This window comes from Pavona decussata, unplaced genomic scaffold (assembly GCF_977016875.1).
Source record: "Pavona decussata unplaced genomic scaffold, jaPavDecu1.1 SCAFFOLD_11, whole genome shotgun sequence".
Classification (NCBI taxonomy): domain Eukaryota; kingdom Metazoa; phylum Cnidaria; class Anthozoa; order Scleractinia; family Agariciidae; genus Pavona; species Pavona decussata.
In genome coordinates this window covers 1,685,200-1,701,522 of record NW_028145434.1, presented here as the reverse complement: position 1 = coordinate 1,701,522, position 16,323 = coordinate 1,685,200, and the positions used below count along the sequence as shown (strand labels likewise).

Here is a 16,323-nt window from a genome sequence, read left to right as displayed (position 1 = left end):
CAGTTAGAATGGGAGTGAACAAATGTTTATTACATTGATAGTTTATCGATTTTTATAACTCCTTTAATAATCGTTAGCAATTACTGCATGTACTTTACTCGTTATTGGTAAGTAAGCAGTCTTTATTAAAATAGAAATTGGTACATACGTACATCAGACGTGTAATTTACAAATAATCAATAATAGTAAGTTACAATGGTTAAACATCTTTAACTATTTCAAAGTTATGAAAATTTGAAAAAGGCATCTATTTATATATGAGCGTTTAAAGTGTTGTGTTCTGATTCGTGTCCGCGGTTGCGTAACTTCCGATTGCTCTGCATCGGTAGCAAGTCATGTAGGCAGTCGTGGTAGCCATAGGGTAATAGGGAGCTTAAGCAACGACGATGGCAACGGCAACGAAAACGTCACCCGAAAATATATCTATTTCATTTGTGCTACTTCGCAATTATTTCAACTCGCTCAACTTTTACAAAAATGGAACCAAATTGGAAGGAGTGGCGTAAAAGTTAAAAAAGAAAATGAAAAATTCACCGTCGTGCTTTCACGTTCTCCACAAAACCTTAAATGTGGTCATTTCTCGTTGTTGTTTTGCAGAGGACGGCAAAGAAATATACCAAAATGTAAAACGTACGTGGAGAGCGATTGTTTTTGATCATTAAACCTATTGTTTTGCGGCGTTATCGTTGCCGGTGCAGTTGTCGTAGCCTAAGCTCCCTAATCAGATATATAGCTCTCTTTGATAAAACATTATTTCAAAACAGAGATTTATTACATCACAAAAACTACTATTGTTCATAAAAAAGAACAAACAACAACAACAACAACAACAACAACAACAAAAAAAGATCACATGTCATTTAAAATTGATTATCTTTATATTTGTATTACGATAAACTGAATTAACCAATAAAAGGGAAACTAAACGAAAAGAATGTTGGAAGATCAAGATGTTTTCTTTTTTCAGTGTCCTCACTACTGCAACAAGAAACCCGGCAGAAGTTTTATTGTATAACTGATATGTAAACCTTTATTTCCCAGAAGTGCTTACTTACTCACTTTTACTTTTTTTGTTTTACACATAAAAAGCAGCACATGGTTTTCCTGAAATTGACCAATTGTTCTCCGGGGAGGGGTTGCCCCTTATCTTTGTTGGAGATTTGCCATCTGCAGCTGGTTTTCTGTTCTGACCCCGTTTCTGACTAAAAAATTCCACTCTCCACATCCTTTTGAGACCCGCCCTGTAAATTCATTATTCCCGTTTTTAGATTTTAGCTTTTTAGAACATGTAACTTCACACGCTCTAGACGTCAGATTAATCGCTTGTTTTCGCTCTTTCTTCTTTTGATTCCTTTTCGTTTCAACACGGCTAAGCTTATAGCAATTGGCTATCTAAAGCGCGGCGTTGCGAGAATGACATGGCTATTAAAGTATTGCGCTTAACTTGTTTCTCGGCTGCCGATTTTGCTTACCCTTGATCAAGAATGGATGGGCAATATGACTCGGAAAATGATATACATTGAAGACACGCCTGGATATTAATTCAAGTTCAAGGTATTTGCTCGCGAATTCAGGTTATATGCCAGTTTAGGGGTGGTGCACCATATACCAAGTAACCGGTGACATAATAATTCGTGATACAGGTAGTACTAACAGATAGCTAGAGCCTTAAGCAATGACTATTATAATAATAAGTTGGTATGATAGATCTCTCCGTTCGATGGATCCTTGGTTCCCCTGGTTCAAATCCTAATTTTGTGAATAATGCAAATTTAAAAGGCTTAAATATTTCCTACGCTATAAGTAATAAGATATAATGGATAGCACTGTTCATCGTTAAAGATAACGAAAATCGTTGGTTGATCTTCACTGTCAACGCATGAGTCATACAGATCACTGGCAGGATTGGTGGGATCTTTCAGTGGTGGGCGTCGAAGCGCTGTGTTCCCAAGCTTGTAATCCCCCGTTAGCACACTAACCAAAAACATGGACCTGGTTTCCTTACCACTGCTGTAGTTGTTACTGTACGAGGCATTGACAGCGAAATAGCTTCCCTCTCCGTACAGTGTTCTGTTTTTACCGTGCACCCTGTGGTCAAAGTTATGCATACAAATGGCGTCAATAACGTCTGAGGACGTGCCATGGAAAAGCTGCCTCTCTATCTTGTTGTAGTGGGTGGCTTTTAGCTTTCTTTTCATCTGGTCTCGCTTTCTAAACAAAGAGAAAGAAAACAAAGAGGTTACGCAAGACAGAGATTTGTCCCATTGCTGAATTCCAGTTTAGACTGCAAGCAGTCCCTTTCTGGTTAGTCGAGAACGTGCGCTCTCAGCGCAGCGAAACTGGAGCGAGGAGAAATAAACGAGAAGAGACAAGCCCCCCACCCCTTTCGCATGGGATCCCCCCTCCCGGGGATCTCTCCCCCACAGAAGGAAACATGACCCCAACTTCTAAACCACCATCTCTAGCTGATTTTTACGTCACATTTCAGCAGTTGCATTGAATGTTATCCAAGCCCCGAAAACTCGAGAAAAAAATCTCAAAAACGGCTGAAAAACCACACAAACAAGTCGAACTCTTCACTTTAAGAGGTAAGTGGCCAGACAAGAAGCGTATGGATTTGGTTCTAGATCCCATAATTGTACTCGAAGCAACGGAAGTGTGATATCCAAATATCGCCTAAATTTGACAGCCTCGTTCCCCTAAGGCCGCTGCCTATGCCTACTATGGCACCAGCATATTTGCAACTAGTCTAACCATGCGCGTACCTGTTGTATCTCTCAAGAAGGAAATTATTCTCGATTTTCTCAATGTTCGAAATCTGCGCCTTGTCTGGCGGCATTGTCAAATGAAACTGCATCTTCACAGCTTGGAATTCTGTACTGTCAAACGACAAAATGATTCGTTTGAAATCACCGTCTTGATGCTTAAGACTTCTATGAACGACTGACGACAATAAGTCGCCAAGGCATGAGACACTGAAAAGAAAATATAATCAGCGTGAACTAAAAGCAGTGAGCTGGCCAAAAAAGAGGTCGACACCATTGAGCGGTAATTTTATTTGGATAAGATGAATCCCTTCAGTTTTCGAGGCTTTAAAGAGCTGTTCTGTTACTTTTAACGTGAAAAGTAAACGTAAAGTGTGTTGTGCTTGGTCAGAAGTATGTAATGTCATAAAAAGAACAAGCTGTCCATCTTGACGTGTTTTTTTGCTCAATAAATATGCAGATTAAGAAACATTTTACACACGGATTGCAAACGACTCCATCCCGTCTGGCTTTTAACTTGTTTTCCATTGGATTTCTAAACTTATTGACCTGGCCCCAGTTGTCCAAAGAGTGGATAACTTCATCCACTGGATAAGTCACTATCAAGCGGATAAAATGTGCTCCAATCAATGCTTTTGGCATTGATTGGAAGAAGCAATCAATTGCTTTTTGCTATAAAATAAAAATTCGAAAACAATGCGGGGATTATAAGAGAGGGTGCCTTAAGGAGATTTTTACGCTATATAGTGGCTATGTAATGCCGACCAAAAACAAAACAACTAATAAAAAGCAAAAAACTATTTATATGAGAAAGAAACCTACCTTTTTTGAGCCTGCAGATCGGATCGGGCAACAAACAGCGGCCTCCTCCTGACGCTGCGTCTAGTTGAGTAACATGGAGTCATGTTCTTTTGGTACATTGATGTCTCATGAAATACAAGCATGTAATGGAATTTGGCAGTATTAAAGAAGTATGCTTTATCTTCTTTGCAGAAAGCAGCCTCTATCTTCTCTTGCGTTATCTCTGAAGACACCTACAGACAGAAAAAATGTACTTATACCAAAGTCTTTCCTCTTTTTTAACATATTGATCTTATATAATACTACTCCAACCCTCTGCCAAGTCACTATCGTAGGCAATTTCCACTGAACCTTAAACGTAACAGTAGCTGTTACGGTTTCCTCATTCATTTGCCCGGGGCCCTCGGGGAGTGCCCCCCCCCCCCCCTCGCCACTAATTGTTTCTTACTTTGTTGGTTCAAGTAGGGTTGTTTTGAATAAATGCACCAAATTTTGGTTCTTTTTACCAGAAACCGAAAATCATAAACGTAAACTTGTAAGTACATTTTTTAACTCAAGCGTGCGCTTCTTTTAAGGGGGAGTTACACCTGAACGCCATTTTTCCGCCCCTTGACATGGCTTTAATGAAAATATCTCGTTCGCGTTTCAAGCAATCCAAAAACCCTATCATCACATCGTGAATCTGTGTTGTGGGGTATTTTGTGAATTTTTGGGTGATTTTTGGGTATATTTTGGGAGGAGTAGTTTTTCTAGAAAGATTGGTAAAATTAAGAGAAATAAATAAGAAATATTGAAGATTTAGTGAAGTTTTAAAATTGGAATTTGTAGTTAATAATAAATAGACGGATATCAAGTTAGTTCACCGGCAACCCGGGTTGCTCTTGCGTGGGTACCAAATGTCTGTTAGTGTTTCAAAAAATCATTTTTTTTCCTCTATCCTTTCTTAAAACCTCTTCAAATTTCAATCAAATTTAGGTGTATTGCCCCCTTAAAGGGAGTTACCTCCTTTTCTGCATATTTCTTCCACCCATCATCGTCTTTCCAATACCAAATCCACTTTGTTGCCAAGGCCCTCTCGGGTTCCTGGACGTAAGACGGTGTAGAGAGTCGACGGATCGCCATCAGGCCAGAATGGTTTTGCATGGTCATGTCTTCAAAGTTTAATGTAGCGGTGGAATACGATGATTTTTCCAAACTAATATAAAAGGAAATAGAGAGATAACTGAAAAATGTAAATTAAGAAAATACTGCAGTTGAATGCCACGTTCTGTCATGTTTTGTACATGTTTCCGCATGACCCCGAGTACAATTAAGGATTAATTTTTACGCGTGTTTTCTTGTTTTCCCAAATTGCGCGACGAGGGCAGTTTGCAATAACTTTGAAAATACAAGAGAAAGTTAATCGTTAATTCTACAAGGGCCCATTGCGATTACGTGTTTAAAACATAGAGGGAAAATTTCCTTAAAACCATCGACAAACTTCGTAAAACAGTCAGTCCTGGAGTAGAAACCTCTACCCGTAAGCGAAATCTGCCTGTTTCTCGTCGTACAAAACGAGCTCGAGAAAAGTTCAGTAAAAACCAGTGATAAACTGTGTTTGCAAGGACCACCGTGACAAAATAAAAGTACCGGATCCTGTAGTGAAGGATCTAATCAGCAAAAAAATTGTAAAGCAAATAATCTGAAAAAAGAGCAAGGCTGATTTCACGGTCAGGGAAGTATATTTTCCAATATTTCGAAAGGCACGGGAAAAGTTGGTTGTTTTATACATGTCCTTAAGAGCAAATATACGTTTAGTTCATGCGGAACAATCTTTCCACAATTAAGCTAAATGTTAGATATCATTGTGCAACTATTACTCCTTGACAATCACACGACACATCCATAAATTGAAATAGCAAACGGTCAGTGTCCAAACAAGAAACTTGCAGAAAAATTTTCTCCCAATAAATTTGGCCTTCTCCTATCTTAATTAAAATGGTACAGTTTTCTGTTCCGTTATCTTCTGTTGCAAGAATCCGTAGTAAAAGCGCTTCGACTTCGCCTTGAATGATTTGTTTTCAGCCGAAGCAAACAAATTCGCTTGGCGTCTAGTCGGTCGAAATTTTTAGTTTTTGACACAAATGATATTTTCTATGTTATTTAGCACTGTTGCGCTCATTGGGGACGCTATAAATCAGTGAAATAAATATAGAAACTTACCATCTCTCGTCCAACGCACTATTAGGAGTTAAATGCATCAATTGGTTATCAATATTTTTCTGAAAAAGCCGTTATCTTTTCGGTTTTCGTTACTGCCAATGTTTTTTATTTACCTTTAAAAATGATCCTTAACTAGATGACATGGTCTTCATACCTTTAAGGAGTATAAACCGTTACAGAGACTATACGTGAGAACACAGGCTAGTTTACTCTTACCTTGAATAAGGTGAATAACTGTCTCTTAAAGCTACCTCAACCTCTATGTTTTCCACAACGCAGTAAAGCTTCTCGGTGTCAGCATTAGCATCTGGACTAAAGCTGGTCCACTGCTTGGACATTGGCTCTCTAAACTGCCACCAATAAGGCATAGGGCAGTGCTTATTCTTGCAATCGCGACCCATTGTACATTTACCAAGAGGTGACTCGGGGCAGATTACTACGTTTGTGTGATGTTTGAAATGACAAAAACATAAACAAAATAAACAATAATTGTAGTTACAACTGACGAAAAATTTCATTAAACAGTTAACGCTTAGAGGGTCAGTGGGCTCTTTACCTTGTTGATCACTGAATCGGTCAGTCAGTCCGCCGATCAGTCTGTCAATCCACCAACCATTTAATTACTCGGTTGGTTGATCTGTTAGCAATAGTCGTTTAGTCTCTCACTCAATCGGTTGTCGGTCAATCAGTCAGTCTGTCAGTCTGTCAGTCTGTCGGTCGGTGGATATGACTCAGACAGTCAGTGTGTTCGTCGGTCATCCAGCAGTCATTTCAGAAAGTTTTAATACACCAGTCAGTCAGTCAGTCAGTCAGTCAGACCGTCAGTCAGTCAGTCAGTCAGTCAGTCAGTCAGACCGTCAGTCAGTCAGTCAGTCAGTCAGTCAGTCAGATCGTCAGTCAGTCAGTCAGTCAGTCAGACCGTCAGCCAGTTTCTTGGCCAACCTGTGGAAGGCAAGTCAATCAACTAACATTACCATTAGTCGTGAAGACCAAAAGGAGAATGAATCCTCACCCGTTTTCGCATCGCTATTTTGAGGGGTGCCATTTGCGCCTTTTTGTTCTTCCGGTCGCTTGCGACGGCGCCAAGTAAGCATCGTTAATAAAATTGCAATCATTGCAATTTGTACGCCAAACGTTGGAGATCTCCAGTTATACTTTTCAAGGTTCTTGATTGGGGCTGGGTTTAGTAGAAACCTACAAACCCGAGCAACTCCACTCAGTGCGGGTGAGCCATTGTTCAACACAAACGAAGCGGTGAAAACGACAGCTGAGATCAAATATGCAATCAGCATCACTATCAATTTCACCAGACCATAGCACGCCAGCAAAAGATACTGCCAAATAACCTGCAAAGCTAAACTGATAACAGAACAGATAAAGAATGTCCCTCTCTCGATGAACATGAGACCCAACGAAGCGATATGAGCCGACGAATTCATAATCTTCCAGTAGTAAGTTCTGAAGTGATAACAAAATTCAATTTCAAGCGTGGCCTTGAACAACATGGCCGCAGTGTTGATAATTATCACTATCGCATAACCAGCCGTGGAATGGGCACTCAAAAGATCCAATGCATCTTGAGTGGTCTTTCTACGGTGTTCATAGGCCCTGTAAAGTGAAGACATGTATTCCTTTATGCGTTTGTCGGCCATTATGACCTCCGAATATCGGTCGGACACAGAATAAACGGAATGAAATATAGACTGTTCCGTCAGTATAACCTCCTGGACACTCCAATTATAAGCAGTAGAGTTGTTATTCTGCGAGTTGTTCACTAAATGTAGTTCTCTCTGCCGTCTACAGAAAAAATTCACTGTCGGTATGTTTTGGTAGCGAAAATGCTGCGGAGTGATTAAAATGCAACCGGAAATGGCGTGACGGTTTTCCGAGAAATAACCACTTCGGCTTGCCCTTTTTATTCCGCTGGTAACCCTGCATAAATTATTCTTTTTTTGTTTCGATTTTATTCGGATATGCTAACATTTAGTACGTTATGCTTGCGCTGGTGATAATTCATTCTTTTCTTTTCTACTGGCGTTGATTTAGAGGCGTACACCAAAATTCCTTGCAAAGAGCGTTGTTCAATTTAGTTTTGTTCGTAATTTCGTCTTCGGCCCAAGATCCTGCGAACAAGGTTAAAACAACACATACGAAGTCATAAGATTTTATTTTAAAATAACATTGTTTTCCTTTCACATTATTTTAACCAATGACTAAAACGGGCCGACGCACGAAAAGACACGTGGCCGACATGTGCAGACACAACAATATAAATGTGTCATATACTGAGTTGTGAGTTAATTTCGATTTTGAAACCCCAGAAAAGAGACCAAAGAAGCTCTTATATTGAAAACTATCCTTGGTGTTGTACCACGATAGCAGTTCTCTGTTGAAAACATCCAGCAGTAACACATATTTCCCCACTGTACCCTACTTGGGAAAAAATTGTCATTTTCTCGGAATATCAGACGCCAGCCGTTGTCGGTCATTTCCATGAATTTTCGTGAATCAACAACATGGCGGATGATGTTTTGGTAGCGAAAATATTCAATTTTATTTGCGGGAGCGGAGGATTTGTCGAATTATCTGTGCTTTTGAAACGATCTTCGCCCTTGGGAAGCAAAAAATCAGAGCTAGAAGCGAGGAACTGGCTGAAGATTCAAGGAGATCGGCCTTTCGTTGTGGTGAGTGATGGCAAAATCGATGGTGTGCGAATTCGGTTGAAGAAGAAAATTTGTCAACAATATCTTGAGAAAGGTTCTTGTCGTCGGGCACAAGGTAATTGCAAGTACTGGCACATTTGCAAAGAGTTTATTGAAGGTGGTTGCGCTGAAAAATGTGGCCGTTCACACAATTTCTTCGGTGAAGAAAATGGAGAGAAGACAAAACAATTAGGACTCGACAAATACCCGCCCGGCACATTGAAGAATATTGTTGTCTGGAGCCTTCCACAGGTTTGTCAGTTGTATTTGAGAGGTGAATGTAATTCGGATAAATGTTTCTATTTTCACGTTTGTTCTCAAGCGGTCCAAGGGTCGGTTTGTAATTGTTCCTTGTCACACAACCTCACGGATTCCCACAATAAGCAAATTCTCAAGCAGTTCGATCTAGTACCACATCAGTCGATGTCCACTAAGTTTGTTCGCTGCAATATTTTGGTTCCAAAGGACCAGAAAATTTTTGCCAAAGGCGGAAAACAGAGCAGTACATGTGGAGAAGCTTCGACTGGAATTATGAGTAATTTAGTTGATTCATTTACACCAAGTACAGCTGTAAGTGACGGAACAAAAGCTCAGTGTAACACATCGTCGGGAGATTCTTGCAGTAACATCGCACGTTGTTCCAAGCAGAGTGAATCCGAACGCAACTCGCTGGTTAAGTCCGGAGCCGGAAGCCAAGAACATTCCCAACCGGAAGGTGTGCAAAGTAAGGCGACAAAACAAGGGCCGACGGTCTGCAAGCCATCTCCTAATGTTATTAACAATTTAGCAAATAATTCAACTTCACCAGCTTTTGAAAACAGTGCTAAATTAATGAACATTCAAGTTGAAGAGGACGAAACCCGTTCAAATTCTCCTGACGAAAATAAATCGGGAATTTTGGGATTCAAGACCATCAAGCACTGTGATGATGATGACACAACCTCTGTTAAGAGAGAGCTGTCGGAATCTAAGTTGACCGAACAAAGCTCGGGCACTACCGATGAAACGAAGGGAAAGAGCATGGAAAAACAGATAGGGCGGGGCCCGGCCTGCAAAGAACCACAGAAGAAGAACTCAGCGTCGTCGTATTCTGCAAAAAAGATCCAATCAGTTAAGAAAACTACTCCAGTTGCGGACAGCTCGCCAGACGGTCTGACACTGAGCGCTGGGCTGGAAGTCCGTGCTAGTTCTCTGCCTACAGACGATGCCACACAAGATTTTGTAAAGAAATGGTTAATGGGCAGCGACCGTGATATGAAGGATTCTCCGAGCGGCAAAGATTTGGTGAGCCAAACAGCGACAAAAGATGGAGCAGTGGAGCGCAAACGACGGCTATCTGTTTCCAGTTCTTGTAGCTCTGTCCAAGACCCGAAGAACGGCACTCCATCCAAGAAGGCTGTCTTTGATTGCATTTTGAAGGAGTATAATGGATCCGTGTCCTTCGATGCCATTTCAAAGAGAAAAGATTTGTTTACCGATGGGTGTGAGGATATTGCAAGGTGGTTTGAAGCTAGGAAAGATAGCTTTTTGCTCAGAGAAGAGGGAGGCAAAATCTTAGAGGTCACCGTGTTTTATCGCAGGGCACGTTTGTGTTTTAACCAGTTGTGTTCAAAGAAGGATTGCCAATACTTCCATGTGTGCCGGGAGTTCGTCTCTGGTTTCTGTAGGTTAGGATCTAGATGCCGAAGGAATCATAGTTTTCAATACGATTTAGATCGCATGTTTATCTCCAAAATGAAGTTGGATGGTCTGACAGATGACCAGCTTCGTAGGGTTTTACAGCTCTCGACGCCGCAGGTCTGTCTAGATTATAACGATGGGTGCTGCACACGAGTTCTCTCTTGCTGCCAGGTTCACATTTGCAAGAATTTTGTCAAGAAACAGTGCAACGATGAAGAAGATTGTGGCCTGAAACACGAAAGCACATTTAACGATCCTCACACGGCAGCTACACTACAAAAGTATGGCCTAAAACACATGGACAGCAAAGCGGTCCTCAGGATGCTTCTAGTTTGTGATAGTACACCCAGGAGCGTAAAAGGTTCTAGGAATAACATATCCTCCAAGAACATTGCAGATAAAGAGAGCAACAGTGCCCTTCCAGTTTCTTCCAAGGGAACCGCTCCTGTGACCAGCCTTGAGCCGTCTGAGATGAAGGTCTTTGATTGTCTTTGCAAAGAATATGGCTGCTCTGCTTCCTTTGCAAAGATTTCCAAGCGAACAGATTTATTCCCTGGCAACTTAAACAACGTTGAGGCGTGGTTTCGTAAAAAGACAGGCAGCTTTTTGATCACTGAAGACGATCAGGGAATGATTGTGCACGTGGATGCTTACTCTACAAAGGCACGCCTTTGTCTTAGCTACAACAGCTCCTTTCATGGTGAGTGCACGAAGAAAAAATGCTCGCACCTGCACGTCTGCAGGGACTACATCACTGATTCGTGTGTCAGTGGAGCGACATGTCCACGGAATCATCACTTTCAAGATGAGAGAGATAAAACCTTGCTGTCAAAGGTTAAGCTTGATACGTTAACGGATGAGCAGCTGCGTAAACTTGTGCTTTCGTCGACACCTCAGGCCTGCCTAGAGTACAGCAACGGCATGTGTAATCGAGGAGGTTCGTGTAACAAAATACACATATGCAGCGACCATCTGAAGAAGTGCTGCAGCGAAGGTAATGGATGTGATTTAGAGCATGAAGCTGGCATGCGTACTGAACACACCCAGGTTGTTCTTAAGCGTTATCAGATGGAACGTTTAAGTGAAGACGTAGTGGAGAGGATCATTTTGGTCTTCGACGACAAGACTAAAGGAAAGGAAACAGGTAAGAGTTTTTAAATATACATACGTTTAGTCATTATGTGAATTTATCATTATATTTTCTTTGGGTGTTAAATTTGGCTGTTAATTGAAGACTAAATCAGACTTGTACATAATGTTTAATAACTTGCTGACAGTGCATGTTTACCATTGATAACTTTGTAATCAGTTTTCAATAGGCGAATTTGACAATCACCTTGCCGATGCATTTGTATGCTAAATGTGAAGATTTTGGTGTAAAGTTGAACAAATTGTGTTATTTTGCAAGGCATTTTTCTTATTCGTAAGGTTTTTCCCGGTCAGCCATTTGAAAAGAATTATAAAATAATAATGTCTAGAATGAAAGTAAAGAATAGCGTGGTTAGGTGGGGGAACCACATGGCATTTTTAAGTTGTTTGGTATCTTTGTATTAATAGGTCACGTTCATAAAGAAACGCCAGACGAACCCATCTGCTCCGATTTTCTTTTCGGCAAATGCAAAAAGGGCTTCAATTGTCGAGGGCATCACTGCTCTTTGCCTTTCCACTGGCAGTATATGTCAGATGGCGAGTGGAGGAGTTTTAATGAACAAGACAACGAGAAAGTGGAGAGACTTTACTGTAATGTGAAGTTAGAGGAATGTACAGCCACCAATGTTCAGATTTCTTTTGAAAGGTAAACCCGCTTGTGATATAAACTAAGTGCTATTATAGTTTATTAATGTTACATGCAACACGACCTACGCTAAGTAAAAGGCGTCGCTTTTTGAGTGTACTTTTTTTTCCAAGGAATATGCGTGATGAATGAAAATAGGTGTTTATATGACTTTGCTAAACCGACGGATCGATAACTGCAATGACATTGGAAAAGTAAATATTTTTTATAAATATTAAGAGAGTACTGCTGAGACTTGCGTTGGGTTCTCCTGTGACTAACGTATTGTAATTATCATCATCATTATCATTACCATTATTATTATTATTATTATTATTATTATTATTATTACTATTGTTATTAATTATTATTATTATCATTTTAATTATTATTAGTAGTAGCAGTAGTAGTAGTAGTAGTAGTAGTAGTAGTAGTAGTAGTAGTAGTAGTAGTAGTAGTAGTAGTAGTACACTTTACTTTCAATTGTCGATTCCAATGAAAAATACGAGAGTATAATTTAAATACAGTCTGAACTATTGAAACTGAAATAGGCCATTTCATGGTGGCATCATTTTACATCCACCAGAATTCATTTTCTTTTTCCTTATTTAAATGTTACAGTCCCAGTGAAGTTCAGACTACACAATACAACAAAAAACAAAACAAAAACTGTGAAAAGTGACCCGCTGAAACGTTGCTTTTACGAATCTGAGAAAAAAGATTGTTGTTTTACCTTTCAGTATGGTAACAACTGAATACTCACCTTTACCTTGGATTATTTTGTTTTAGCGACGGATTTATGTTTCTTGACGACCACTACGATGTTAACATTTTGCTTGACAATAAGCTGGCTGTTATACAGAAGGATTTTGAAATCATGGCCCCAATCAGGCGCCTTTCCACGCATTCGTACGTCACTGACCCTGACAACCCTGGGGCCACTCAATGGACCTGGTACTGGAAGGACGAGTACGGAATTTGGAGGGAGTATGATCAAGACCAAATGGTAAGTGTTCTGTCGTTATTTTGGGAGCGAGGCCTCAAGGACGATGCCTTATAATACCGAGGGATTTTGCTCGGTATATGACTGTGCGGGACAAGCTGATCACAGCAAGGGTTATAGGAATTCACAAAGGAAATTGGCAAAAAAAAAAAACAAAACATGTATTTTTTAGTGATGTACCACGCCGCAAATTTCAAATTTGGGAAGAGACTTCAAATATTTTGTAACGATGATGATTTTAAAGTTACATCGAATAAAGTCAAATTGGACTTAATTCAGTGTTTATATATCCATTTGTTTTTGAAAAAAACCAAAGTCGCCAAATGAATATAAAAGCAATGTCGTGAACATTTTTTCCTTCTCCTTTCCCGTCTTTCTCCTTTGTGAATCTTCTCAGGGGCCAAAAACCGTGTTTTTTCTGTCCATAAACGAAGTACTGAGATCTTCATCGGCCACTTTTCAAAAGCATTAGCTGGAGTACATACCAGTGAAAAGTTTTATTACTTACAGGGAAGAAACCTTCAACAGTCTTTGGAGAAAGCGTTTTTAAACCGTTCAAGTGGCTTCAGGTTTCGGATTGCAGACCAGGATTACGAAGCAAGCTTTTCTCCCACCTCAGATATGAGCCAAACAAACGTGAAGTACGGCACCGCAAAGAACATAAGAAGAAGACCAGCGAAATTTGTATCCAGAGATGATATCGGAGAACTTAAGAGGTACGTAAAAAATATATTATTGCGTTTCTGTCATTTCAAATCGTTTTTTGAGATTCCATATTGATCCCAGGCCTTCTAATCGAGGTAAACACAGTCCTTATAGCCAGGATTGCACTTCTTGAAGTTTTTGGCAAGTGTGTCCCACGATTTTAGGGTATTTTTTTTTCTTAATACTGAGGCTTTTACGAAAGTCTTTTTTTCTGCTGTAGGTCCCATAACTTATCGCTTGCTACAGCGCAACAAGGGAAGAGAACAAAGAGTGCTAATTTGCCAAGTCATTGGTCCCCCATGTCATCCAAGACACAATATAAACGTGTTCTGTTGGCGTCAGTTTCTGGTGAATTCAAAAGAGTGGAGAAGTTGTTCAGGAATTCAATGAAGCGCAGCGTGCAGATCATCGGCATTGAACGTGTGCAAAACCCGTTCATGTGGGAGAAGTATCAAAGGTACCTTATTCACTTTTGTATTCCCAAGGTGAACAAAACACAAAGTAAACTAGAGTTATTGTCACGCTACAAATACTAAGAAAAAGGCATCATACCGACAGTACAGATTGGGGAGCTTTCCGGTTTCAATGGCTTCACTATACGATTTCCGAAATCGTACAGTGAAGCCATTGAAACCGGAATCTGTACCGGAATCTGTACCGGAATCTGTACTGGAAGACTTCCAGCAAGTCAAACGTTAGGCTTCCTCGTAAGGCGTAAAAAACAGTGACAGAGCAAGGTAGCTTTTACATTTAAGTCATTTAAGGGTTAAGAACACTCTGTACGTTGTAATAAATAACACCATTTGGCTTATGGTAATGCTCCCAGCTCAAAAGTCGGTGCAAACTTCAGTGTACGGCATGATAACTCAGTACTGGTGAAATGAAAGTAATCCTCACTAACTTTAGTTTGGTGATCAAACTAAAGAAGTCTGTTCTATCCACAAACTGAAATCCAGTATGCATCACAAGCTTTGGTTTTCTACCTTAACCTTACTTCTGCTTTTTTACGTCCTGGACTGAACACCTATTACATTAATGGCAGAGTGTAGGACGGAAATACGATTTTTGCACATGAAAGTCTTAAATGAAATGTCAACTCCGGTCCGCGCTTTGTATGAAAATCATTCGTAGTTGCATTGCTTCATTTCTTCTGTGTGTACTCAATTTGTTTTAGGAAAAAAGAGAACATGACAGCTTCTAAACACGCTGTGAACGAAAAGCAGCTGTTTCATGGAACCAACCCTGAAATCGTGGAGGCCATCTGCAAGCAGAATTTTGACTGGCGTTTACACGGAAAGAACGCAACTGTGTACGGAGAAGGAAGCTACTTCGCTTTGAATTCTTCCTACAGCGATGATTATGCCAAAGAAGACGTCAATTTGTCTAAATTCATGTTCGTAGCGAAAGTTCTTGTTGGTTCATATGCCGTTGGCCAATCCAGTTATCGAAGACCTCCACAAAAGGATCCTGGCAATCCAGCCAGTGACCTTTACGACTCTTGTGTGGATGATAGATGGTCTCCAACCATTTTTGTTGTTTTTGATGATGACCAGTACTACCCAGAGTACATCATCGAGTACTCAGCAGTTTCCCGCGGTTATGGGCAACCTGCCACACGAGCACCAGTTCCAAGGGTCCAAGCAGCGGCATCGCAGTCACAGTCGTCTCGAACACATACCAGTAGTAAGCCTACAACTGGTCTTGGAACATCCTTACATTCGAGCGGGTCCACTGCTGCGGCTGCTGGTTACTCCTATGCCTCTAACGTACCGAGGTATAGCACAAGTACCTCAAGTGGTCCGTACTCCTACTCCTCAGGCGCTACTAATACGTCATACCACAGCACCGGTAGTGCATCCGCATATACTACTGGGTCAAACCCATATTCCTCCTCATCCTCAAGGCCATCTTCCTCGAACCCGCCAGCCAGAAGTACAAGTCCCACTGGTATATTGGGATATTCAAGCCCATCCTCGTACACTAGAACGTCAAGTCCGTATTCATCCTCAGCCTCAAGCTCTCACAGTTCCATGCCACGTCATTCGTACCCATCCACCTCGGAAACCAGGCAGAGATCCTCCAAAGAACCCAAATGCTTGATTATGTAATTGACAAAGGGATTCTTTAGTGGGTACAAAGAGGTAGTTTCAGGACAGGACGTTGCGAATTTTTTTTTCTTTTGCGTGGTTTTTGAGTATGTGTTACCTTACTGGCTTTACTTTTGTCTGGGTGTCAATTTTCGCATATTAGACGTATTCACACAAAGCGATAGTTGTCCGAAGGTATTTGTCATTTTTTCACGATAGCACATTTTAGGGTGAGGGCAGTATCAAAGGCAGAAAATAAAGATTTGGTTTCTACGATGTTAATTTCCTCGTCTTTTCAAAGACAATGATCAACAACCATCAAAATATTATCATTACAATGATTTGACTCGGCAAATCTGCAAAAGTTTCAGAAATTCTAGATCAAAGTACTATGGTATCAATTCACCGAGGGAGAGGTGGGAAGTGGCGTATATATTTTTCAAGCCCACACGGTCACGTGGTCAATATCTACCAGTTTCCACGTCTCCTTCGGCCAATAATTATTTTATTTGTTATGTATGTACCAAACCGGTGGCCACTAACCAGCCTAACTTAAATGTATGAGTTATTTCTAACAAACTGGCTAAAAACAAAACAATAACAA

General features: G+C 40.5%; 2 protein-coding genes across 2 annotated transcripts; one reads left to right on the top strand and one right to left on the bottom strand.

Moving 5' to 3' along the window:
* Positions 1-9: 9 nt before the first annotated feature.
* On the bottom strand, positions 10-7,628 carry LOC146488146 (protein mono-ADP-ribosyltransferase TIPARP-like). Its single transcript, XM_085121620.1, has 6 exons — positions 6,781-7,628; positions 5,985-6,204; positions 4,569-4,761; positions 3,588-3,799; positions 2,766-2,975; positions 10-2,211 (listed from the first exon to the last, which is right to left on the bottom strand). Exons 1-6 carry the CDS (start codon positions 7,418-7,420, stop codon positions 1,782-1,784), a joined length of 1,905 nt encoding a protein of 634 aa, XP_084977746.1. The 5' UTR covers positions 7,421-7,628; the 3' UTR covers positions 10-1,781.
* A 287-nt stretch (positions 7,629-7,915) lies between these two features.
* LOC146488145 (zinc finger CCCH-type antiviral protein 1-like) lies at positions 7,916-16,323 on the top strand. Its single transcript, XM_085121581.1, has 6 exons — positions 7,916-11,294; positions 11,708-11,945; positions 12,714-12,930; positions 13,438-13,643; positions 13,853-14,089; positions 14,807-16,323. The coding sequence occupies exons 1-6, from the start codon at positions 8,285-8,287 to the stop codon at positions 15,738-15,740; spliced, it is 4,842 nt and encodes a 1,613-aa protein (XP_084977707.1). The 5' UTR covers positions 7,916-8,284; the 3' UTR covers positions 15,741-16,323.